Source organism: Chiloscyllium punctatum, chromosome 26, assembly GCF_047496795.1.
Source record: "Chiloscyllium punctatum isolate Juve2018m chromosome 26, sChiPun1.3, whole genome shotgun sequence".
NCBI lineage: Eukaryota > Metazoa > Chordata > Chondrichthyes > Orectolobiformes > Hemiscylliidae > Chiloscyllium > Chiloscyllium punctatum.
The window spans coordinates 59,193,777-59,218,223 of NC_092764.1; the positions used below are offsets into that span (position 1 = coordinate 59,193,777).

The 24,447-nt window shown below is 43.0% G+C and overlaps 1 protein-coding gene across 1 annotated transcript; it reads right to left on the reverse strand.

Moving 5' to 3' along the window:
- Positions 1-3,873: 3,873 nt before the first annotated feature.
- herpud1 (homocysteine-inducible, endoplasmic reticulum stress-inducible, ubiquitin-like domain member 1) lies at positions 3,874-23,399 on the reverse strand. Its single transcript, XM_072547505.1, has 8 exons — positions 22,948-23,399; positions 18,407-18,484; positions 14,575-14,652; positions 11,440-11,549; positions 11,226-11,348; positions 8,555-8,896; positions 6,277-6,415; positions 3,874-4,577 (listed from the first exon to the last, which is right to left on the reverse strand). The coding sequence occupies exons 1-8, from the start codon at positions 23,086-23,088 to the stop codon at positions 4,389-4,391; spliced, it is 1,200 nt and encodes a 399-aa protein (XP_072403606.1). The 5' UTR covers positions 23,089-23,399; the 3' UTR covers positions 3,874-4,388.
- Between the last annotated feature and the right edge of the window lie 1,048 nt (positions 23,400-24,447).

Below are 24,447 nucleotides of genomic sequence, written 5' to 3' on the forward strand. Positions count from 1 at the left end.
ACTCGGTCACTCTTTCTTTCTCTCTCGCTAGATGTTAACAGACCTACTGAGTTTCTCCAAGCACTTTTTGTTTTTATCTCAGATCTTTTGGCAGTTCTTGGTTTTATTTTGCTGCTTTTACATTAGCTGTTTATCAAGAATGTGTAGAATGTAAATCAGGAACCAAAAAACATAGTTTTTAAAAATTTTCCTGCGCTTCCTCTAAACTGAAGGCTCTGACTCTGTTGTTCTGTACATTTTCCCTAACTGGGCAGCACCCCATCCAAGAGGTTTGTACTCAGTGTAACTCACGCAGCTCCTCAAGTATGCTCCCCCATTCAGATTATGTTGTGCACTGCAACTCCATTTACCCACTCTGCTGTCATTCCTCTCACTTGTGGACACTTGCTATGCTGAATTGGATAATGACTCAGTGAATAAAACTTGTCAAGGCACCCATTCAGGAGTGAACATTCAGTTTTTCCACATTAGAAACCCCTAAAAGGGAAAACTGTAGGCCAGATGAAGTTAACTTCACCCTGATTTTCTGAGATGCAGGAACTGATTGAGAGATGCCAATAGTAGTGGTATCTGTGACCAGGCTGCTTTACCGTACTAGAATCTCTCTCTCTCATACACACACACACGCAATTCCTTGCTTTTGCCAATTCTACCTACAGTAGGCCCAGAGCAGATTTGATGCAATGAGTACAAGATTACTGTTGAACTGCTCCAGAATTGTCAGTGATGTATGAGAGGTTTTCCTGAGAAGCTGCAGTCAGGGAGTCAATAGGATCAGATTGCAGAAGCTTTCTAAAATCTTTCTGTCTTGGATCTCTGCAAAAGCAACATTCCAGGATAAAGCAAACGCAATGCTGGGGCCCAGATTGTTGCATAAGACCCAGCGATCTGAAATGTTAAGATTAGATCTTAACAACGTTATTGGAAAAATCATTGTTGTTTGTTTAAACAAGCACTCTTGCCTCACTCTGTTTAGGAAAGCCTGTAGCACCACAAACAAGCAAAAGATTATCACAGCCGTTCCTAGCTGAGCACACAAACTCCTTGATTAGCCCAGGAGAACATTTCCAATGTAAGAGGTGTAGGTTTTAACAGGGATCATGGTATCTATGTGGGACTATTCTGCACGTTCCTGGGACTCTCAACATTTCCTAAGGTTGCTGCTTTGAAGTTGTTCAAGTTGATCATGATATTTTCAAACCTGACAGACTTACGTAACTTATTCTCTTTCGCAGAACAAAAGATTTAATGTAGTGAACTTTAATAAAGACTCCTTAGCATCAGAATCAGTCTGTACACATAATCCCATCATTGAGAGAGTGGAACAGTACGAAACCACATTGACACAATGGTCAAATGAGTGATGATCAACCTCTTGGAACCAGAAGCTAAACAAAAAAAAATCAACTCCAGTGAGCAATATTCCAAACATCATAACACAATGGCTGTGTGGAAATGCTGTCGCTGCCCATTCGTGCAGGGTACAATATCCCTGTGTGCAAAAATAAATAAGAGGGTGGCATGGTGGCTCAGTGGTTAGCACTGCTGCCTCACAGTGGCATGGACCCAGTTTTGATTCTAGCCTTGGGCGACTGTCTGTGTGGAGTTTGTACATTCTCCCCGTGTCTGCGTGGGTTTCCTCCGGGTGCTCCAGTTTCCTCCCACAGTCTAAAGATGTGCAGGTTAGGTGAATTGGCCATGCTAAATTGCCCGTAGTGTTAGGTGCATTCGTCAGAGCGAAATGAGTCTGAGTGAATTACTTTTTGGAGGGACGGTGTGGACTGGTTGGACCGAAGGGCCTGTTTCCACACTGTAGGGAATCTAATCTAATGTAAACCTCATCAAGCTTCCTGTTCTTGGCTCCTCCTCACTTCTCTCCTGCTTCAAAGCCTGGCTCTTTTACAGGTTCTAATTCCCTCCCCACATTTCGGTTCTCTTCTTCACCTCTGAAACCATTGCTCTCTCACATCCTCTCCTTCCACATTTTCTGTGATGTTCCTCTTCTGGCTTCTGCTTCTCAATCGCACTTTCGACTCACAGACACCTTCAGAAAAATTCCATAAGTGTCCAACAAGATTAAATCCCATTTTAAAAGTCATGCCTCCCATGCAGACAAGTAGTAAGAGATTTGACCAGGGACCTTCACATTATTGGGTCTAGCGATGGCACCAAGACCACGTACGGCTTCACATCCTGCTGCGGCAGATGGTGGAATTTGAATTTTCTTTTAAAATCTGTAAGTAATGAAATCTGTCATGAAACTATTGACAGTTGTTAGACTGGAAACCAGATGGGTTTTTCCTACTAACATCCTGAATAGATAGTTAGAGATAAGCAATGGTCTAGCCAGTGACACCCACATCCCCTGAATGATTTGTTTAAAAAATTCCACAGACAGGTCAAAATTCACCCAACTGGAAGGTTTCAGAACATCCACAGTTTGAAGGAGTTAGAATTGTAGAGTCCCCATATGTACTGCTTCCACACTATTCAGCCCATTGAGTGCACACCAACTACGCCCCCCCCCCCCACCATCCCCAAAAAGATCTCACCCAGACTGACCTCCCTTACTCTATTAGTGTAACCCTGTACTTCCCATGGCTAATCCACCCAGCCTGTACATCTTTGGACCAAGGGAGGAAACCCGAGCACCATGAGGAAACCCATGCAGATGTAGAGAGAATGTGAAAACTCTACAGACAGACAGTCGCCCTAAGGAGGAAACGAACCAATGTCCCTTGTTCTGTGAAGCAGCAGTGCTAACCAGAGCTGCTCCTTGTTGTGGTCAACTTGGCATAGCAATACAAGGGGCAGAAACAGGACACTGGGCTGTGGGCTGCAAACAAACTGATGGAGATCATTGGCCCAACCTGCTATAACTATGCTGAGCAACCTTCCAGCGTTGGCCTGGAGACTCCAGGACAACGATCAACCTCCACAACATCGCTGCTGGCAACGTGCTGAATTTGGGATAAAATCGAGCAACTCAAAACTGGGTGCCCGTGAGGCAGTATAGGTCATCTGCGGAAGAATTGTATTCAATCCCGTTCTATAGCCCGATAGCCCAGCATATCCCCCACTCTACCATTGCCATCAAGCCAGGGCATCAACCTTGGTTCAATGGTGAGTGCAGGAGAGCACTGCAAGGGCAGCACCAGGCATACCTAAAAGTGAAGTGCCAAGCTGTTGAAGCTAAATGAAAATGAACATCATGTCAAAACAGCAGATGCAGCACGCAATGATCAGAACTAAGTAACTTCACAACCAGCTCTGCAGTCCTGCCACAGACAGAAGTCAGTTAACAATTAAACAATTCACCGGAGAAGGATGCTCCACAAATATCCCCATCCTTAAAAGATTGGGAAGGCCAGCACATCAAAAGAAATAGTTGAAGAATTTGCAACAATTTTCAACCAGAAGTGGCTGGTCCATGTCAGCCTCCTCCAGGAGGTCCCCAGCACCACAGATGCCGATCCTCAGCCAATATGATTCACACCAGGTGAGGTCAAGAGATGGTTGAAGGCACTGCAAACGTCAAGGCTTACAGGCCCTGATAGCACTCCAGTAGCAGTACTGAAAGCTTGTGCTCCAGAACTATTAACAACAACAACTAAAAGCCGATAAGTAAGCTGCTCACAAGCAGTAATATCTTGGTTTAAACCATGCAAATCCATTAAAAATTTTAGAGTTTAAAAAGGAAGTAAAATTGAACCGAAATCTACAGTACCTGGCTTTATGACTTGACTCATGACTTTTGCAATTTGCTAATGGAAACAAAAATATCAGCAGAATTGTGCATACACTCTGCCTATCGGAGGATCTTTCAACAGGAAATAAAGAGGGTTAGACAAAGGGACACACTGAAGAAGGAAGTTCGTATTTCCATCAAAAATGCTTTTATTGTGCTTATTATGCAACGTGAAATCTAAATTCACACTTTTGCAAAAAAAAAACAAGTTACTGTTTCCAATAAATGCTCATCATAAAACTCGCACAAAAGGGGAATAAGCACTTTTTGTATTAAGTCATACTTGCAGAGATTTAAAAAAAAGTGTCACTGACCACAGCTGTTAGAATATAAAGATGTTGTAACACACTGTGGAGTCATTCCGTGATCCAATTTGCAGCTTCACACACTAGAAAAGCCTCAATTGCACATTTTATAATAATACCTTTCCTCTAATAATTTACAAAATTTACATTTTATATCATATACTAATCTGCGCTCCATTTGGAATCACATCTAGACACCCAGTCACAGCAGAAACAGTGACTTCATTTTCTTGCACGAAGCCCGGAAAACACTGAACTAGGATTGCACTTCTTTTCTCTTTTAAAAAAAAATAAAATTAGAAATAAAGGCACAGCAGCTCTGAGTTCAACTGACATTAGTTCGCCACAGCCTGAGGACCTTCAGGGATCAACGAGGCAAAGAAGGTTTTGAAGAAGACCCAGGCTCTATTTGCAAGTGTCGTCCTGTTCATCTCAGCTTGCGGAGCCACAGGGGCCTCTGTGATCTCACCGCTTTCAGAGTTATTTACTCCTTCGACGTCTTGATCTGGTGGCCCACTCTGAAACTGACACACCAAACAAATCAGATTAGCAACACTTAGCACCATCATTTAACTTGGATCAGATGTGCAGAGCGTGGTTTACTCTGTATCCTTTAAAAATCTCTCAGCTAACAGGATCTTTCCTTACATCAAACAAAAAAAAAAATCTTAACATGTTTCACAGGAATACTGTCAGGCAAAACTTGACAATGAGCTACATATGGGTACAGAGAGCTTAGTTTAAGTGGAAGATGGAGACAGATGGATGGAGAAGTTTAAAAAGAAGAGAATTCTCAAAAGGTTGGGTAAAGACTGAAAGGACTGTGGATGCTGTAAAAATCAGACAAAAATACAATTGCTGGAAAAGCTCAGCGGGTCTGGCAGCATCTGCGGAGAGAAATCGGAGTTAACATTTCAGGTCGTGTGAACCTTCCTCAGAACCCTTCACTCGACCTGAAACATTAACTCTAATTTCTCTCCACAGGTGCTGCCAGACCTGCTGAGCTTTTCCAGCAATTTCTGTTTTTGTTTTTAAAGACTGGGGGCCTGGGTAGCTGTAAGCTGACTATCAACAACGACATAAAGAAAACCAGGGATGTGAAGGAGAAGGATTTGGAAGAACACAGTTCTTAGAGAGGCTTTACAAATTGAAAGGGACAAAGCCATTGAAGGACTCATCTTTCAAGTTAATGTAGAGCCCACTCGAAACAAAAAATATCTTGACCATTCATAGCTGGGCATTAGCCTAATTTATTTAAGGTGTTTTATGCAGGTTTAGTAACATCAAAGGAAATTATAAATCAAATTGACGGGTGTTAAAACGTCATAATGGAGAAGGTGATTTACAAAGTTTTAATCTCCTGCTCTACCACATAAACTGACAAATAGAATAAATTCATTTGTAAGGCAACTTAGTGTGTTTTGTTGAGCTTTTTTCAAGCAGATTTACCTTTGTGAAAATCCTGCCACTACCAGGATGGCCTTTTGCAAAGAATGGATGCTAGATTAGTGGTGCTGAAAGAGCACAGCAGTTCAGGCAGCATCTGAGGAGCAGTAAAATCAACGTTTCGGGCAAAAGCCCTTCATCAGGAATAAAGGCAGAGAGCCTGAAGCGTGGAGAGATAAGCTAGAGGAGGGTGGTGATGGGGAGAAAGTAGCATAGAGTACAATAGGTGAGTGGGGGTGGGGATGAAGGTGATAGGTCAGAGTGGATAGGTGGAAAAGAAGATAGGCAGGTAGGACAAGTCATAGGGACAGTGCTGAGCTGGAAGTTTGGAACTGGGGTGAGGTGGGGGAAGGGGAAATGAGGAAACTGTTGAAGTCCACATTGATGCCCTGGGGTTGAAGTGAATGTCAGGGTCATCTTAACTTGTGCCTGGAATGATTGAATTCTCCTCTAATTCCCTTAAGTGGATAAATTCTGTCCCCACAATAGAACAACTGAAAGCAGAAACTTCATTTCCCACTGGCCCCACCCCACTGGGACATCTCCATTCAACATCAAGCAGATTGTTGTAATGTTGCTCCAAACACCAAATGACTTCAAAAGGCACTATTCAAAATACATTGACAAAAAAAAATTGTAAAGGTTTTGCTTAACTATGATTATGAATCTCACATTAAACAACTTTAAAGACACTGGGTGGACTTGAACCCTTAACAGCTGCTGTATACTCAAGTGCAGATCCTTGACTCAATTGAACCATGTGAAAAGTGCACTGACCTCTTCTTGCACAGTATCTTGGTTGTCCAGATTCTCCTGATGGTCACCGTTTGGATTGGCTTCCTCCACTGGCACTTCAACATTTGGTGCTGGCTGTACCGGTGCTGGGTGCCCAAACAGGAACCAACCAGCACGATGCCTGTAAGGACAGGACAGGTCAGGACACACATTCAGACAGCAGGCAAACCAGACACACACATAGCCCCTCAGGACTGGTCAACAACTGAGATATCTGCAATGGATTAACTTATGAATAAAAAGGAACAGATAACAAACCATTGAATAGCGTGCAAATTGGAAGGTACAACAGCGACTGGCATGGTCAAATCTAAAGCTTTGTTTGATATTTTATTAGAAAAGAAAATTGGTGAGGTGTAAAATGAACTGTTGATCGATTTACCACATTCCTAATGAAGGGCTTCTGCCTGAAACATTGACTCCCTCACACCTTGGATGCTGCCTGACCTGCTGTGCTTCTCACACTTTTTTCTGACTGACTCTCTGCATTCCTCACTTTCTCCCAAATACAACCTGACCTTTGAACCCTTGGAAAGTCAATAATGGGCAAAAATGGGAAGGTAAAACCAGCTCAGGACTGAACAGTGAGGCAACTCTCTTTCAACAGCTCCCTCTCTGTATGCAGCTTCAAGTTGCAGAGCCAAGGTGAAAAGAAATACCTTTTCAAGTAACCCAGAAGGGAAAAAAAATCTCAAAGTCTATGATTCTTTCCTGTACAGGTGATTTTGAGTCAAGAGGAGACAGCAAGACTAATTGTGTTAAAATGCTAAACAGCATAAACCATATGGATATATGTGTCAGCCACTGCTATTTCTAGTGCAAATACAGAACTTCAAAACAGGGCTGAAGCTAGTCAGCCTTTAAAGTAAGACTAAAAATATTAGAAGGAAACTTAACAGAGCCGAATACAGGCAGTAATCAGAGTAGTATTTGGCACTGACCTCCATTTTAGGGCTGAATTCTGTATAATGCTATAATAGACTTTCGGGTATTTAGTTTACTGAACCCTGACCCTTCTATGCACAGCTCACCACGAAACGTCAGAGTGGATAAAGTAAACAATAGAAACAAGCCAACTTAAACAAGCCACGTCATCAAATGAAACCCTGTGTACGCCAACTCCCCCGGCCCACTCAGGTTACTCCTGACATTCTTGGCTGTGAATTCCTTCAGAAAGAATGGCCTTTTCACTCTATAACACACAGCGGAGTATGTTCACAGAAATTTTCATTAAGCAGGCAAACAGGAATCAGCAGCACAGACAGATGAGACACTTACTCAAGGCTGCTCTGTTTCCTTCCCATTAGTGAACTATAGATGGGATTTTCCTTTCTATAACTGTAGGGATGTCAAGGGCTAAGGGGAACAGACAAAATAGGTTTGAATTCAAGACCACATCGACCATGATCTAATCGAATGGTAAAGCAGACTGGAGGGGTTATGGGGTCTACTTTTCTCTAATTTTCTTAACAGCATTGACCCAGTCTTGGTTGCCTGGGGGTTGACGGGGGTGTTCGCAACGAATGATTCAAACAAAAATAGTTTTCAATACGGTTAGTGATAGTGACTAAAAAAAAAAGGCTGCCCAAATCTGTAATGACTTCGAGGTACTGGTGTAGGACTGGGGTGTACAAAGTTAAAAATCACACAACATCAGATTGTGGTCCAACAGGTTTAACTGGAAGCACGAGCTTTCAGAGCGCTGCTCCTTCATCAGGTGGTTGAAGGAGCGACGCTCCGAAAGCTGGTTGCTTCCAATTAAACCTGTTGGACCACAATCTGGTGCTGTGTGATTTTTAAACTAAGAATCTGTAATGATCTTTGGAAATCATGCTCGGAGTAGGATTGAAATCAATTGTTTTTAAAAGGTGGTGCAGTTTAAACAGCCACTACCTCCCCAGCCCCGATTCAATGCCTCAAATGTTTTCTAATGGATGAAGGTGCAAACAATGCAAGTCAGCAATGCCACGATATCAAACACAGGCTGCCAACACTGATTCAATTTAATCCTGGAGGATGTCACAGCTCCAACTATCCAGTCAAACAGCCTTCCCTCGACCCCTTTATAACAATAACTAATAAATTGAAAAGAAAGCACTCAGGTAAAGCAACCTAATAATTATTTCTCTGTAGCGTCGTCCAGGGAATTTGGAACATCTATTCTCGGAGGGTCCAGGACACGCTGGGGTCGACAATCACTCACTCATACGAACACAGTGTGCTTAAACTAGAACTCTGCAAGACGATGCAGAACACTTACAGGTATATCAGCAGAATGGCACTAGCTACTAACACCACACGGCTCAGAGAGGAGTAGAAGTACACGATGCTGAGGAAAAAGGAGGCACGGGCACCCAGGTACAGCCAGTCCAGCCAATCACGGTTCAACTCATCGTCATCGTCCATCACTGGGCCCCCCTGAGCATTCATCCGGAGGTTCTGGTTGGCCGGTGGGTTGTTGAGTTGAGGCAGGGGGGCGTTGCGATCTGCTGGAAGGTTGACCAGAGGGGGTTGGTTGGGGAGTACCGGGGGTGTCCCTGGGGCGACCACTGGATGCTGCCGAGAGTGGGTGGCGGCAGCTGCAGCAGCGACTGCAGCCTGGCTGGAAAAGAACGAAAAAAAAACCATAATTCAGAGATAACCCCAACAATATCCAGCTCGCTGTCACTACTGGAAGCATATTGTTGCCTCTCTCCAAATGTGATCAGTTAGCCTGAGGTTTATAGAGAGACCTGAAAACCTTTGCTGGTCTCAAAAGGACACTTCAGACTCAATCAAAAGGGCTGCTAACTCTTTATTGGTAAACGAACCAGTGGATCTCCCTTGGCATTGAGCACTACACCAGCGCAGGCAGAACTATAGAGGCCATTTGTTCCATCCTGACTCTGCAAGTGCAACTCAATTAGTTCCCAGTGCCCACCTGATTCCCAGGTGCCCCCAGTCCATAAAACTGCAGACAGAATGATAGAATCCCTCCAATGTGGATGCAGGCCATTCGGCCCATCAAGTCACACTGACCCTCCGAAGTTCATCCTATCCAGACCCACCACCCCAACCTTATCCCTTTAACCTTGCACTTTCCATGGCTAACCCACCTAGCCTTCACCTCCCTGAACACTGGCAATTCAGCTTGACCAATTCACCTGACCCACACATCTTTGGACCATGGGAGGAAACCCCCGCAGAGACAGGGAGAATCCGCAAACTCCCCACAGACAGTCGCTGGAGGCTGAAATCAAACCTGGGGGCCCCTGGTGCTGTGAGGCAGCAGTGCTAACCACTGAGCCACTGTGCCACCCTTCTTTAGATGCTATTCTCTATTGAAAGTCACAATTCAATCTGGCTCTGCCAGGCACTCCATTCAAGATACCAATCACTCACTTTGAGAAAGGAAGTGATTTCTCCTCACGTCATTGTTGCCTCAACACAAATCACCTTAACATGTTGCCCCCGGTTCGTAAACCTCCAGCTGATTGGAGCAACTTGCCCCCATTGACTGTCCAGCAACCTCATGATCCGTCAGATCACCTCACAAATGTCTCTTCTCTCGGCAAAAAGCCTCCACTTCACCACAGGCCTGTAGTCCCCACATGGGGACTCTCCAATAGTCGGATGTTGGTACCAGATACACCAACTGAATGGTGTAGTTTCTGCTCAGTTTTCATCAGTATTTCAGATGCAACTGAGAATAGGAGTTGACCATTCGGTCTTTTTAAGCATGCTTTGCTTGTATTTCAATTCCATTTATCATTCAAATTTGGAAAATGGTCCAACCCCCCTGCTATATTTACCCAATAGTGGTCTGTGTATCTAGTCTTTGAAGATTTCAAATCAACCAATCACGTCACAGCATTTTGGGAAGAGAATTCCAGAGTGCAGAATGCAGAAGCAATTTACAAGAATGGCCCCAAGGATGAGGAACTGCAGTGATGAGGTCAATTGAAGGAGTTAGGACTGTCTTCCTTGGACACGTGGCAGCCAAGAGAGGATCTGATAGAGATCTTTTTGATAGTGTGAAGGGAGAAGTTCTCACTTGAAAATGAAACAAGAACGAGAGGACATAGATTTAAAGTAGTGAAAGGTGATCAAAGTTAACACTTATTCACACAGCGAGTAGTTAAGGTATTGGAAATGCACTGTCTGGAAATGTGAAAGCAGCTTCAATTGATGCATTTAAGAGGACATTGGATGGTTATTTGGACAAGAACAATATGCAAGGGTACAGGGAGAAGCAGGAGATTGGCACGAGGTAATGATGCTCGTTTGACGAGCTGGTGCAGACATGTTGGGCTGAATGGCCTCTCTCCGCATTCCAACACTTCTGTAATTCTGCACGTAAGGCTGCTTCCTGATTGACTTTAAAATTAGAGGGTGCAGTCACCCTGCGTTTTAGGTCGGTTCACGAAGCATGGCTGCTTTGGGTGAAGAGGGAGTGGTGGAGAGAGAAAGATGAAGAGTGGAACTACATAGCTGATGCACTGAAAAAGGACGGGGATAAAGAAAAAACAAAACTGAAAAGAAATTGGTGCCAAAAACTCTGAAAGCTCCTGTGGAGGCCCAAAAGCTGATTGGCAGCATTCCAGAATTGAGGTATTTCAATATCACGACACAGACAATCCCAAAATGTAAGCTTTTTAAAATTGGTTAATAGTGCGAAACAACACTTCAAAATCATAGACATTTAAAAACAGTAACTCAGAATAATGGGCATATTATTTAACTGTACTCAGCAGGGGACAATCTCTCCTTTAGCAAATAACGCAGGAATGGTGTGAGCACTATAGTCTTCTTTAGAACAATACAATCTAAGCTCTCAATACTGTAGCAGAATGGAGGACCAGTGTGATGCAAGAATCACAAAGAAAAACATTCAAATTCTGTTTTAAAGGTAACAGAACAAGATAACAGAACAGGACAAGTGAGATACTTACTACTGCATATAGTACTGTCTTGCGTACATCTGCTGGAGCCAAACAATTTGCTGAGAGCTGTACAGATTGTAAGCAGCGAGACCAGACATTCCCGCTGGCCTCTGGAGCTCTTCTCCTGGCGGCCTATCAATGACAAATCAAAGAGCTGATTTAATACACATCAAGCAAATACAGCCATCAAATCAGTGATGCATAAGCTTCTGACCCTACTCACCAAGCACCATACAACCAAGTGAAGGAGCCGGATCCTCTGTGCCGAATGCCGTCTGCAGATGTGGGGACAGTGAGGGTCTCCTGGCCAGAGGCTGTAGGTGCAGCTGCTTCCTGTTTATAGAAGGACAAAAACAAAGTAAGGCAACCTGCTTTGTAGAGAAAACAAACAAGAGAAGAACAAGTGGATGTCAAACAAACTCCCTGACCGTCATCTTGCTTCTCTCTACTTTTAAATACACATGGGAAAAGTTATCTTTGGCCTATCCAATGTAACTCAGATGAATTTTTCTGCTTTGCCCATTTTTGCTCCAGAGAATGATCCACAGCCTATGATTTCCAACACTAAGAGTAGAATCGAAGAATCATGTCATTGTGTGTGCAGTTCTCAACCAGATCCTGAACTGGACCCTCTGCACTTGACCAAACAGTTTGTTTAAGGTTGGACACTCAAAGGCCTCGACTCTGTATCCTCAACCACAAGCCTCAATAGTGCAAGGTTAAACTTGGGCAAGAGCAACTGTTTCTAAACTTGGTCTGATTTTCTACTCCACTGAAGTCAATAAGCAGGCTGTCGATACACCATTGCTGGTTTCATATTTTTAAGCAGTGCCAAATTTTTTATCTTATGACAATGGTTAAATTCATTTAAAAATTTGATTTATTTAAAGCCCAAAGCACAGGAGATAAACTAAAAATTAAACACTAAGACTCAGAATGCCAACAACTCCCAATTAGATGTTGTCTCTGTAGGATTTCAGTGTAAGACCAAAACCAATTAGGATATAAATAGGTTGCCCTCAACTCATGACACAGCTGGACATTTTGAACTACCACAAGTATGCAAATCTTCAGATCAGGGAACAACATTTGTTGAAAATAAGTTTGTCTGCACTTGGCACTGCACCTGTTATCCTGTGGGTGGCTTTTATGACAGTTCAAAGCAGAAAGTGAGAAGTTTCACACGCCTCCAACTGCTTTTCTCTGTGCCGCATCTTAATAGCTGGGATATTTCTTTTCCTCTATTGCATAGAGGAATGGAGGAATGAAGCCTTGAATTTATATCTCTTTATATGCTCTTCGTACCTCAACCCTGCACCATTCAATTCCAGTTCAAACTAAACATTCCCATTGTCACAGATTTTAAAAAAATATGAAATCTGTAACGCAGAGCCTGATCTTTTCTTAAAGAGAATATATAATCAGGAACAAACGTGGGATTAGCAGAAGCCTATGTTTATGTGGTACTTTGTATGTAGAATAGTGACTGACGAACTTTGAGGAGGAAGTAATTCCTGTTAAACCTTGGTGGAGGTCAGAAAAAAATGGAACAGACTTGTTCAAAGAGAGGATTTGCAGGTGGCTTCATAAAAGAGTTAAAGGAATTTACAGAGGCAGCTCTGAGCAGACATCCAGCTCCTGAAAATTTTGCCATCAATAGTAGATTTGAAGGATCTATCCAGGAGGTACACACCCATGTGTATATAATGCCTTCCACCTCTCAGGTCAGCCCAGTTAGCTGTATCTGAAACGCATCGTTAGTTGCTTTGTAAGTAAAACAAGGCGGTCGGTTGGTCAGTCAATCTCCACACATCAAGCAACCATGAAAACCAATGAGCTGAACAGCAGTTAATGGTGACATCGATAAAGGACGTAATAAACATCAGCTGAGGGAACTTCCCAGTCCCTCAAATTCTACCGAGGGATTTTTTACATTGATCTCAGGGACAGAAGGGGTCTTGGTTCAATGTATTGTTACAATACACGTGGGATATGGGTATCGGTGGCTGGGCCAGCTCCTAGATGCCCTTGAGAAAGTGATGCTGAGTTGCCTTCTTCAACCATCACTGCGACACGAAGTACGTCAATATATTTCCAGGTCAGGATGGGGAGTGGCTTGGAGGGGAATTTGAATGCGATGGTCTCCCCATCTATCTGCTGCCCTTGTCCTTCTAGATGGAAGTGGTTGTGGTCTGAGGATCTTTGGCAAGTTTCTATGTCAATCTTGTAGGTAGTGCACATTGCTGCAACTGAGCATCAGGTAGTGAAGGAACTGAACGTGGTGTCAATCAAGCAAGCGGCTTTGTCCTCAACGGTACCAAGCTTCTTGAGCAATATTGTTGAGCATCCTCTGGCCTACTCTTGTAGCCACACAGTGTGGTGGCTAGTCCAGTTTGGTTACTGGACAATGATAGCCTCCAGGATGTTGATTGTGGGAGTATTCAATGATGAAGCAGCCATTGAATGTGATGGGTAATGGTTAGATTTTCTCTTACTGGAGATCGAGATGATCATTGTACAACACAAGTGCCAGTCAAATTGTCTATTGTCAGCCCAAACTGGCATATCTGCATATGGACATGGACTACTCCAGTATCAGAGGAAAAGCGACATCACTGAACATGATATAATCATTGTGAACATTCCCATTTCTGATGAAGCAGCAACACTGTTGAATCCAATTCATCAACATACTGCAGTTTTGCCACTGAAAAATCAGCAGAGCTTACCTGCTCAAATCTCTGGAGCTAGGTTTGTCAGAATCAGAACTGAGGAGTGGAGCAGGAAAATTCAGCTTGAATGATAGTCGCAAAACTTCCAGTCTTAACATGAGAGTATACAGCTTAGAAGAGTCAAGTCTAAACAGCAGGAGAGTGGTGACACATTCACTCATTCTATTTCAGTTGATAATTCACCGCTGCTCCAGTCTGGTGCCCATAATTTCCCAGCTCAGGAATGGGAAGAGCTGCACAAGTGGTGACAGATGGGGCGGTTTGTTCACTCACCACCCTGACCATTAACCAAATGAACAACGGGTGAGGAATTAATGATTAACTTAATATGTAAGGCAACATGAGATTAGCACAAATCAAAAAGACCCATCTAGGCCTTTGTGACCATGTCATGAAGGAGGTGGAATGGAGAAGAATTTTCTCTGATGCCCAGTTTCCTGCACTAATGTGAACTAGCGGATGTTCTTAGGTTCTATTTTGTAGATACTATAGCAGTCACATGCAATTATACAACAGTGTGGTACTTGCACGTTCTCTCATTTTAGTCCAGTCAAACTTAAATAGTGATGCCAATGGGAGTGTTTGTCAGGGCATGCTAACCAACCCCACTGCTTTCTTTCTTTTACCTTCATATTTACTGCCTGAGTCGCTTCAGCTCCACTTCTTGAATTACAGACCAGGTGAAGGACGTGGTATTGTTCATTCTGCAGGAGATGGATGAAACAACAAGATAATTAATGCAAGACCCACCCTAGATACTTTTGGAGGCTGAGAGAGAGAGAGAGAGAAACAGGCCTGCAAGACATCCAAAAAGATTTTTAAATGGTGTCCTTAATGTAAATAATTATAGTTTCTGCTGAGGAAGAAATTTATAAATAACTAATATCTGAATGTTAGGTGAAGTAATGTTGAACTTTTAACATTTCTTTTTCTCTTTTTTACTTAAGATTTACTGAAGATGTGCAGATTAGGGGAATTGGTCACGCTAAATTGCCCATTGGGTTCAGGGAGGTGTAGATTAGGTACATTAGTCAGAGATAAAATGTAGATGATAGGGTAGGGGAATGGGTCTAGTTGGAATACGCTCAGAGGGTTGATGTGAACTTATTGAGCCAAATGGCCTGTTTCCACACCATAGGGATTCTATGATTTTGGACCTAGGTACCTTGTACCTAAGATAGCGCCATGAATGGCGACTTTGTAAACTTTTCACTGTATTCCTGTATCCCTGTACTTGACTACATGTGACAATAAAACCTAGTTCTAATATAATTTAAAGAAAATATGTTTAGTTTATTTTATCTGGTACCAGGGTGTTTTTATAACCCACATCCATGAATTTAATCATAAAGAACACATACCAGGTACTAACTGCTGATTTTTATCTGGTACAGCATGACTTAGATATGGTTTCAGGTCAGGGAGCAGTGAACAGATTAAGCTGGGTGACTAGCTCAACAACAAAATAAACTATGTTTAAGTATTTTTCCTCCCATTACCAAATCACCCTGGATTTCTTTTCTCCCCCACATTAACCACCACTAGTAAATCACCAATGTATGACATGTTTAACATTTCAGCTGACAAACCCTCATACCTGGATGAAATCCAGCCCTAAAAATAAAAATAATTTCTCCACTAATCAGATAGCAGCTTAAGCCAATTCAAACACGTTCTTAGCAATCACAAGACCATTGTATAATTCCGACGGCTGGAAAGGACGTAGGTGTTTGAAAGACTCATTAGTGCTTAGGGATTGTCACTAAAGTTAAACTGTGCCAGGGAACGTTGCCTAATCTGTACTATTGCTGAACTGACAGTACTGCACACTGACACCATATATGTCAATTGGTTAATTCATTGTACTAACATCACCTTGAGAAGCAACAGACATTCAACTGAACCATACTCGTTAAATGTTAGCACTTCAAAGTAACACCTCATCCTTTCAGTCTCAACACTCAGCATGCCTTCACACTATGGAGTTAATGCTTACACATTACAAGAATGGAGAGAAGAGCCAACATGTGTTTCTACAGTGCCCTTTTATGTTCAGGAGATTTTGGAATGCTTCACTGCCAATGGAGTACTTTAAGTAGTATGTTTAGAGTCTTAATGGAGGAAATCTGACATTTAATGGTGTTGCATTCTTTCATGGGATGTGGGCATTGCTGGCTCGGCCAACTATTGCTCCCCATCACTAACTGCCCTCAGGAAGGTGGCAGTGAGCTGCCTCCCTGAACCACTACAGCCCACATGGTGGAGATAAACCCAGAGTGCTGGTATGGAGGGATTTCAAGGATTTTGATCCAGTGATGATGAAAGAACCGTGCTCTGGTGCCAATTTAGGCCAGTGTGGGGCTTGGAGGGGAACTTGCAGGTGATGGTGTTCCCATGCATCTTCTGCCCTTGCCCATCTAGCTGGTAGAGGTCATGGTTCAGAAAGTCTTTCTAAAGGAGGGGTAAGACATTGTGGATATAGTAGACAATAGCCACAGCCCACCAGTGGAGGGAGTGCACGTTAATGAGGGTGGGTCAGTGCCAAACAGGTAGCTTTATCCTGAATGACATCAAGCTTTGAATGTTCTTTGTAGCCATGATTATCCAGGCAAAGCAAGAGCATTCCTGACACATGCCTTGGAGATAGCAGACAGACATTAGGGATACAAGAGAGAAGCTACTTGCATACATTAGATTAATCATTAGTTTGTTTTAGTGATACTGGCTTAGGATCAAATATTGCCACGGAATCCATCTGAGAATCTTTAACAATGAGTTTTCTTTTGTCTGCGTACATCTATAGACAGGCACAGTTGGTGAACTGGAGATGATCATGTGCAAGGAACAGAACGTTCCAATGGGCGCTGCCTTCAATTTTGTCTGCGAACAGTGACAGAACCCTTATTGGGATGTATTAATGGTTCACTAGGATCAGTGAGGCCATTAGCGAACAGTTAGTTATAGAGTTAGTCAGGAGCAGGGGAAGAAGCTCCATGCAGTTAAAGCTCAAGGAAGCTGCTCAGGGCCAGAAGTGGTGGTGAAGGATTGCTGACTCCATGCTGCTGGGCACAGAGATGCCCTGGACATTTGTCAGCTCAATGGGAGTTTAAACAAGGTGGTCTGCTAGCGAGTTAGCAATTAGGCAAAATAAAAGGCCAGTAAGCTGCTGTTGGGTATTAAGGAGTGGATGAAAGCAAGACACCCTCGGCAGTGGGATTCTGCTCAGAGTAGCCCCCAGCAGAGCGGAACTGCAATCAGATAAGGAGCCTTGTGAATCCAACAGCATGCCATCTAGGCAGAAGAATTTGCTCATCTCCCAGTCACTGGGGTAGTCCAAGATGAAGCACCTTTAGAGGGATGACAGAGGCCAGATTTTCAAGGAAGAGGAGCTGTAATCCCCCATGAGACAGATGGAGTTTTAGCAATCTTTTGTTACTTGTGGATCACTCATCTACGTGGGTTATAAACAATTCATGACATCTGACTTAGTTCTGCCATTTGTACAGCTTGTGATGGTTTCAAACACGGTTTTCTTGTTAATTAATGTTTACTTCATGTTTAGTCTCAGAGTATAAGTTAAACATTAATGTTTGTTCGCTTTGTTCACTATTGTACAGTTAAAAAATTCTTCGGTTTGAAAGCTGTAGAGTTCTGCAGTTTTATTTTGTTAGTAAAGAACTCTCATTTCAAAGTCTGGTCATTGTATACAAAATGTCACTCACCCCTAACTGCGCAGTAATTCGACTTGGGGAGTCTGGTCTGAGATCACAAACATCTCGTGAAAAATGGTACCTCACAGTTCAGTCTTGTCTCGGCCCTGCACAGGAATGTCAACCTAAATAATGTGTCCAGGGTCTTCTGATGGGACTTGCACGTCTGAATCAGGAGTTTGCAGATTCAAGGGTTATGAACTGAGTAAATTCAGTTTGAATGCAAGAAATAAGAGGTGAATCATATGGCTCCTATGGCCTACTCAGCCACTAAATATCAGTGTAACTGATTTGATCTCACCTCTGTCTATTCTCCATCACATCAACTCTCCTGGAGGACAAAAATCTATCTCAAGCTTAAACATACTCAATGATCCAGTTTCTAAACTTCTCTGGGGTAAAGAATTGCTCTACTCCTCATTTCAAATGAGTGACCCTGGCTTAGATATCACTCATTGCAAGACACTTTCTCAGCATCTACCCTGTGGTGTTTTGTGCATCAATAAGATCATCTCAAGATACTTTAAAAGGGAGGGCAAAAGAGTTCTCTCTCTATCTCTCGAGTTGTCTCTACTCCTGTTAGCAACACGTTAAAAAAAAAAGAAACAATAAATAGTTCCAAAAGCAGAACACTGAACTCAGCAGTTATGTCTTTCAAAAAAAAAGATACATGCAGACATTAAATTCTTCTGAACCACACAACCCATTTAGTGAGAGGCAATGTTTTCTCACATCCAACAGTACTGACCTTTCGCAACACGTCTCTCACTAAGAGATGGTCAGGCAGCAGCTTCCCTGAATAAATCAGCCGTTGCTCAGATTCAGTCTGAAAAAGCAAACATATTCAAGAGATGATCAGACACAGACACAATTGGCTCTGGATGCGCCAAGTTGCTTCCAATCCTCTGCAAATCCCAAAGACACGCCTTAAATTTAAACTGCCATATACACAGTGGTCTTTGGATTCACTCCTGATTGCCTCTGAATTTGGCATTTATGATAAACCCCACCAATATGATCATAGCACTTCATAAAAGATTAAACAACAAGGCACTTTTAAAACACACTGGGAGAAATGTGAAGATGCTACATAACGTTTATTCCAAACAAAACAGTCAAAAAGCTGATTCAATTCAGTGATCCTAGGGATGTTAAACTGTAAGCACCAAGTGCTAACAACTAGTGCTGCCTTAGGCTATTTTTACACAGGGCCTCAAACAGACAGACAGACTTGCATCTATAATTGCACCTTACCAGTGTTTCATGGAAATGTAAAGTGTTCCATGCTATTTTTTGAAATGCAGTCACAGGCATTAGGCAAATACTGACAGAATAGGGATATTAGTCGTAGGCACAAAGAAAAGAAGAAATAGCCTGTCTTTGGTCATTTACTTTCTTGCAGATCTTGATATGCAATCAATTTATGAATTATATGGTTAGGGTCTTTGAGGGAGGAAGTCAAGATTAGAGTGGTGCTGGAAAAAACACAGCAGGTCAGCCCTTCATCAGGAATGAAGACCAATTTACTTGGGACATTGGGAAAAGCAGCTACTGTTGTCAGCAGAGATAGGTGAGAATAACATGTCTTAGCTCAATATATTCACTTTCAAAGCATTAAAAACAAGTTTGTGTGTGAGATTCAATGGATTGCATTCAATTTCAACTGTCTCACTTTCTAACAGGCAGAAGCTGGGAGATAAACAATACTCAGAATCACAAGAGTGCACCCAATGGAATTCTGTCCAAACATCAAATGACACAAACAAATAAGGAAACTGTGGCACAATGCATACCAATATAGAAGTAGCATTAGTACTGAGCCACCTGGCAGCATGGCAATAGCAGACACAGTGCCAACTGTCTGGAAGCTCCATCTAAAAGTTTTGTTTAAACTTTGCTTTGAACTCTACAAGTGTACTGACAGCAACTAAAACACCTTGCACTAAATGAAAAGAAGGTTTGGAAAATTGCAAAGTGGTGAAATATTATGATGCATGTATGTATGAAACATACTTGGCTTCGATATATCTCAGTGACAGGGACCTGGATTCGATCCCAGCCTTGAGTGATTGTTCGTGTGGAGTGTACACATTCTCCCTGTGTCTGCATGGGTTTCCTCTGGGTGTTATGCTTTTCTCCCACAGTCCAAACATGTACAGGTTAGGTGGACAGGGCCATGTTAAATTCTCCTGTATCGTCCAAGGACAGGCAGGCTATGAGGTTACAGGGATAGGGTGGGTTGGTGTTCCGAGGGTTGGTGCAGACTCTATTGGCCAACGGGCTTCTATCTGCACTGTAGAGATGCTAGAATTCCAAAGCGACACATTATAGAGTAGAACAACATTCTGTTTCACTGTCTTTGCCTGTAAGCCACTGGTTTAATTCAACCTTTCTGCTATGCTTATTCGCTACATTAATATATTAACATTACCAGATTTCATTCTTTCAAAATTCAGACTTTGCTTTAACAATTGTTTGTGGTGAAGAATGTTACATTCCAAGTATCAGGTGATTTATTAACAAATGGGTTGTCTATATTTTAACTATTCATTTACATCAGCAGTTTTCAGTCAGGTCGGTAAAAACAACGACTGCAGATGCTGGAAACCAGATTCTGGATTAGTGGTGCTGGAAGAGCACAGCAGTTCAGGCAGCATCCAAGTAGCTTCGAAATCGATGTCAGCACACAGTGGAGATTACTCAATATTTGCCTTGAAGAAATGCATGTGTTTTAAAAGGGCCATCACAGTAGATGTTAGGATGCATCCATCAGTTCAATTTAAACGTTTATCCTGCTGGTGCGACCAGAAATAACTCTGAACATTACACGGCTGGGGGGGGCGGGGTTAATTACTCAGGGAAGTGGAAAGTATCATGCTGAGCATAGAAAACCTTTGGATAATGTCCATTTACACATGAAAAATAACAATTATATAATCTGCCCTCTCACAGCCTGGCTTGTTCCTGGAGAAAAAGTATCTCCACAATATTAGTGAGAGCTACTAGTTGTTACACATCTGCCAAAATCATTTCAGACTGGATATATTGTACTAAAGTTAAAAAAAAGAATTTATTTTCCTACTCAGTTTTGAAAGAGAAGTCAGCAACAGCATAACTGGAAATTTCAGGTTTTTACACTTGCACTGAGTGTCAACAGATGAGACATTTCACTCCATTTGATCCCAGAATGTGAAACCTGGGTGAAAGTCCCCCAGTTACTATCTGCCAGCCACTGACAAATTACAACATGTAGCCTAAAAGGTAAAAGCATTCGTCTCTGAATACAATCTGTCAACTTTAAATCAGCACTGCACATTTTAATCAGAGCTCAAACGGTCATTGACACTGTAAAGTTTTCAGAGTGGCAATATTCTTGAAACAGATGGGTAGACTGTTTCAGTTTTAGATTCTGCAATGCTACATTGTGCTTCAGTTGTATGGCAGCAGATATAACATTGCTATAGTAGTGTGACAGTTTTCTACAATGTATTACTGTTATTTATTTCCCACTCCCCTCCATTCAGCGTATGTGGATTCCTGCAGCCTTCCAATACCTCACCCAATGTTTTTGACTCATTCATGGGAGGAGGGCATCATTGGCTAAATTATCCTCAATTGGCCAGAGGGTAGTTTGTGCGGGTCTGGAGTTACACGTAGGCCAGGCAAGGGTAGCAGTTCCTTAAAGTGACCCGGATGAGACTGTTTTTTTTTAACATTGACAATGGATCCACGGTCATCATTACACTCAATTCCAGATTTTTTTAAAAAGTGAATTCAACTGTGGCAGAATTTGAACTTGGGTCTCCAGTTTAACAGTCAAGCAATAATACCACTAAGCCATTACATCCCCTGTTATCTTGTGTATAGTTGTTGCTGAACTATGTGGACGTTACAGCCATTCTGTTCTCATTTGAAAACTGGACAGAGGATTCTCAGGAAGGTGAAATCATAAGAAACAGAACCTGAACTTAACTTCATCCTCCAAGCTACTCACCATCCTGACTTGAAAATATCACTGTAGCTTCACTACAGCTGGGTCAAAATCCTGGAGCTCCCTTCCTAATAGCATTGTGGGTCCACCTGCACCAAATGTTTAAGGAGGGCAGTTCACCACCACCTTCTCAAAAGGGAATCATACATGAGTGTGAAGTGCTGGCCTAGCCAGCAACACCCACATCCAACCTATTAACAAGGAAAACTTGTCTCACCCAGCTACACCAAAGCTAAACAAACATTCACTAGTGTCACTTTGCTGGGATGCACCATAGATTGGGAATTAAGTCTGGGATTTTCCAAGACTGTGCTTCATCTGCTTATTGTCTGAATGAAGTTATCATAGAAACTAATGTTGATTTTTTTTAAAATCGATGGTTCTGCATAAATTAACAATTCTAACTCAGTTATTGAGATAGAGGACAAATCAGGGAAGTAGGTTTCCATGCCATCTTAGAATCCTGAGGTTCAGAGAGCTGGATATTGGGCGGGAAATACAATGTAGCCACAGCAACAGTGACACTGGAATGGGTAAGCATCTTGCACTTGGAGTGGAGAAGTTTCCACACCCTCATGAGTCACAGTCCAGCCAAACTTTGTGATACACGCTAAACCTAAAGCACTTCCGGCTCTTACCTTCCACATACAGTCGTCATTTCAGACAGGGCTCAGAGCACGGAAGAGTTCGGGTAACACGTATTTGACAATAAAAAAACAGGTTGGATAGCTTCTGGTATTAAAGAGTTAATTTTAGCATTTATGGTCCATTGGAAGAAAAACAACAAACTCTTAATGTAGAGAAACTGTAAAATGTAGTTCAAATGTAAAGTTAATACTTATATACTCGCACCCTTCCGCCTACCAACACGGGCAGTCGAACACCAGGGCAGCTGACAAAAGTTTACTGTTTAACCCTGGATTTACCAGCCCCGCTAAAAATATTTCACACTCGCTGCTTGGCCCTGCTGAGAATTTCTTGAGTCTTGATGAGGACATGGTTAAAGATCGAATGTCAGGCAGATTTACAAGTAGGAACCGGAAGGGGGGGGGGGGCAGCAAACTAATGGAAAACAAACTTTAGACTTCAGTCCTTGAAAGGAGCCCTCATCATTAACATCAACAATAAACTGCGTGTCCACTTCCTCGGCTGGTGGGAAAGTTAAAACATCCGCCGCTCTGTTAAATGCACCCCACCCACACCCTGCTGTGATCTCTAACATTTGTTGTTTGCAGTTTACCCCACCCTCGGGCTCGGGCTCTGTCTCTGTCTCCCTCCCTCTTCCCGAGCGGACTTACTGGGTGACTCGGGTGGTTCTCTCGGAGATAGGATTTCAGGCTCTTCACCGTCCAGCCTGGATCTGCCTGGACACGCTGATCCTCGTGTTTTTGGTTCGGAGTTTTGATGAGCAGGGTCACCGTTTCCTCATTCGTCCCCATACCCGGTACTTCTTTAGGGTCGAGCTTGATGCTTCCTCTGGGTGTTGTTGGAGGTTTCTGATCGGAACCACTGCTCCCTTCAGCGCCGCGAGAGTTGAGGGAGGGTAGAGTAGGAAATACTGTAAGCAGGCAGGTTCCCGGGGCTTACACAGAGTCCAGCTGATTCCTCCACCTCAGCAGTTTATAACCCCACTAACAATTTGTGTGTTCACCCTCTCTCTGCCTGTTGGGTTTATTTTCACATGAGGCGATATAGGGTGGAGAGTCCAAGCAGGAGTGTGTCTGCTGGTGATTGGTTTTCTTTAGGAGCGACGTGGAGCTCGGAGGAGGCAGTCTTGGAATGAGAAGAGGTGGGAGGTGGGGGAAATTCCCCGCCTCCCTGACAGACTCACAGCCCTCACAGCTAGCTACAGCTCCCCAGCTCGGCCCGAGGCTCAGGGGGAATCACAGCGGGCTGTCTGTCCGTCCCGCACACTGAGTCATACAGTATGGAAACAGACCCTTCGGCCCAACCCCTCCATGCCGACTAGGTTTGCTAAACTAAAGTAGTCACCATTGTTAACAGTTATCTTGAGAATGCAACTTTTTAAAAAAAGGTTTCGGCATCTCCAAATCCTTAAGTAGTCCCATTTGCCTGCCCTTAGGCCATATCCTTCTAAACCTTTCCTATTCATGAACCTGCCTAAATGACTTTTTAAATGTTGTAATTGCACTCAGTTCTGTCACTTCCTTTGGTAGCTCATTCTCGACATGCACTACCCTCTGTGTTAAAAAGTTCCCCCCTTTTAAATCTATCCCCCTTACCTTAAACCTGTGCCCTGTAGCTTTGGATTCCCCCACCCTTGGGAAAAGACCTTGGCTCTTTACCTTATCTCTCTTGGCTTTATAAGGTCACCCCTTAACCAAAGTTTGGGAGAAGATTTGTAGCTCGGGTGCTTATTGTTGTGGTTCTGTTCACCGAGCTGGGAATTGTGTTACAGATGTTTTGTCCCCTGTCTAGGTGACATCCTCAGTACTTGGGAGCCTCCTGTGAAGCGCTTCTGTGATGTTTCCTCCGGCATTTATAGTGGTTTGTACCTGCCGCTTCAGGTTGTCAGTTCCAGCTGTCCGCTGCAGTGGCCGGTATATTGGGTCCAGGTCAATGTGCTTATTGATTGAATCTGTGGATGAGTGCCATGCCTCTAGGAATTCCCTGGCTGTTCTCTGTTTGGCTTGTCCTATGATAGTAGTGTTGTCCCAGTCGAATTCATGTTGCTTGTCATAAGGGTGTTGTCATACACCAACTAGCCACGAAACGACACGACCAGCTATCCTTAGTAGCCACACACTCAGATGACAAGCAACATGAATTCGACTGGG